Source organism: Theobroma umbraticum, unplaced genomic scaffold (genome assembly GCF_002168275.2).
Source record: "Theobroma umbraticum cultivar Fairchild unplaced genomic scaffold, ASM216827v3 scaffold_147.0, whole genome shotgun sequence".
Classification (NCBI taxonomy): domain Eukaryota; kingdom Viridiplantae; phylum Streptophyta; class Magnoliopsida; order Malvales; family Malvaceae; genus Theobroma; species Theobroma umbraticum.
In genome coordinates this window covers 1,404,892-1,407,108 of record NW_018397259.1, presented here as the reverse complement: position 1 = coordinate 1,407,108, position 2,217 = coordinate 1,404,892, and the positions used below count along the sequence as shown (strand labels likewise).

General features: G+C 40.1%; 1 protein-coding gene across 1 annotated transcript; it reads right to left on the bottom strand.

Moving 5' to 3' along the window:
• Positions 1-722: 722 nt before the first annotated feature.
• LOC110414771 (anthocyanidin 3-O-glucosyltransferase UFGT-like) lies at positions 723-1,901 on the bottom strand. The gene is made up of 2 exons (XM_021426174.1): positions 1,353-1,901; positions 723-988 (listed from the first exon to the last, which is right to left on the bottom strand). Exons 1-2 carry the CDS (start codon positions 1,843-1,845, stop codon positions 723-725), a joined length of 759 nt encoding a protein of 252 aa, XP_021281849.1. The 5' UTR covers positions 1,846-1,901.
• Positions 1,902-2,217: the final 316 nt, after the last annotated feature.

Below are 2,217 nucleotides of genomic sequence, written 5' to 3'. Positions count from 1 at the left end.
AATTAGCCACATCTATGAGTCCAACATTTCATCTTGTATCTCATTCGGGGCAATGAGCCCTGGGATAGAAAGCATCCGTTGTCGCTCTCTTTCCCTCTGTACAGCAGCCTCTTCTGCATAAAGATCTTTGTTGTCCTGCAGAAAGCATAGCTAATTGATCAGTTCACTCATCAATGCCAACCATATAAAGAAATAGGAAAATTACTACCATCACAAATAGACATGTACAGAAACTTCTAAATTTTAACTAAAATTAACAGTTAATTGAACAACAACAATGATAAACGGTAGACCCTTTACAAGCTCATCAGCAAAAACGAATACTTGTTTACTCTTTCAAAACATTACCTGAGCTGAAAATTCTTTTGACTGCACAAGGAAGTCCCGAATGTGATTCTTAAATGTGGACAAATCATTTCTCGACTCAAATAGTCCATTCACATGCACAACATTCCGAGCTTGCATACCCTTTTAACCTAGGATGAATCAACGGTACTTCAAAACAAGTCATCTAACAGTCTACACTGCATCCCAACCATCATGATGAATACAAATATCAAGCTGGAGCTAGAAACCGCCTACAATGACTTGATCGATGTATGATATATATATATATATATATATATATATATATATCCCTACGTCAAACACCTAAATATTCTAACATCACCAATGACATAGAGGCAGCTCTCCAGTGGCCAAACCTGCGTGCAGCAGCGCCTTCACGATTCACCGCTTTCAACAAATATAAAATTTTTGGGAAAAGATGAGAAACAATGGGTGAAAAATGCTGTATCACTAGTAGTAAAACCGAGACGTATCTTAACTCCCCAGTCAAAGTTTAAGAGCACTTGCCCCATTCGATGTAGCATGCGCGAGAAGACTGATTCCAGATTTCCGAAGAGGATTCCTTCAGGCAAGTCACGGATGCGCATATTAGACATTCCAGGAATGAAGTTGAGGGTTTCGTCTTCTCGCCCAACAATGCCTGTATTTACACATACATGTATTGGTTAAAGGACCCTTCCAATATAGGTTTGTAAAAATTAATGTACAAAAGCTACAAGGGAAATGGAGCTATTAGCTTTCAAGCCATTGAAATGACAAATCTATTGACTAATGGAAGAGTTCTTTTTCTTTTTTCACGGACAATATTAAGTCATTGTCCTTTTTCAGGTTTCAGGAAAATATACTTGCAATCCTACAATAGCAACAAAGACTATTTCCCATTACAGGGAATTTGCAATAAAAAAAAAAATCAGAGTCTACTATTATATTATATCAACTAGTGTATAGAATGTGCCATCAAACATATGTCAGGAAAAGGAAAAAAGAAAGGAAAGGAAAGTTACCTCCAACTCCTAAGTTTTCCCTTATAAGATCAGTGTAAACATGGGAAGAGAGGGCGCAAGGCCCTGCAGTCCAAAAGGGTAGCCACGGCACACCATTCTCCTCTGCCATCTCTTTGGCAAACCAAAAGAACGCATCAGTAACCAAGCAGCTTACTTTCCTCCCCGTCTCTGCCACGGCCACTTCCATTCCCTTCCTTAAGTTCTCAGGTGCCACTTCCATGAACAACTCAATATCCTCCTGAGGCTTCCCAACAAAAACATAACCATCCGGAACTCCGTCCGGTACGTTATAGGCTTTAATGTTTGGTTTCGTTTGTTGAGACGTGGTGGAGAAGATAGAGTTGTTGGATTGTGCAGTGCTGAAGAAGGAGAACAAAGTGGTTGTGGAAGCAGCGGCTAGGCGGTTGATGATGGTGAGGAGTGGAGCAGCGTGGGTGCCGAAGGGGAAGGCAAGGACAGCAACATGGGTGTCAGAATTGGTGGGCCGAGGCATGGTATTAGAAGGTTAGATTGCTGCTGGTACGGGAGAGATTGTTGGCTTGTGGGCTTGAGTCTTGCAAGAGTTTAAGTAGTACATGCCTGGATGAAACCTAAACCTAACAATGTGGGGGTTGGGCAGTTGGCACGTGCTAATCGATACAGCGACAGAGTGAAGCATGGTAACCACCGTTGAAAGGTTTCTAACTTCTGCTTTAAACAAAGAAAAACAATTTGTCCAACTTCAACTTACTTTAAACAAAGTAAAAAGTATATTTTCTTCCTTTGAAACTATAATAAAGTTGAAAACAAAGACAACGCCCTGTAGCCCAAACACTAAAACACATAACGATGGCATTCTACTTTAAATAAAAAAAAAAAAAAATTC

Excerpts from the sequence above, each read along its gene's own strand:
- LOC110414771 (XM_021426174.1), bottom strand. The coding sequence starts at position 1,845 with ATGCCTCGGCCCACCAATTCTGACACCCATGTTGCTGTCCTTGCCTTC. Across the intron at positions 989-1,352 it reads GGAAAACTTAGGAGTTGGAG|GCATTGTTGGGCGAGAAGAC; the intron begins GTAACTTTCCTT and ends GTGTAAATACAG.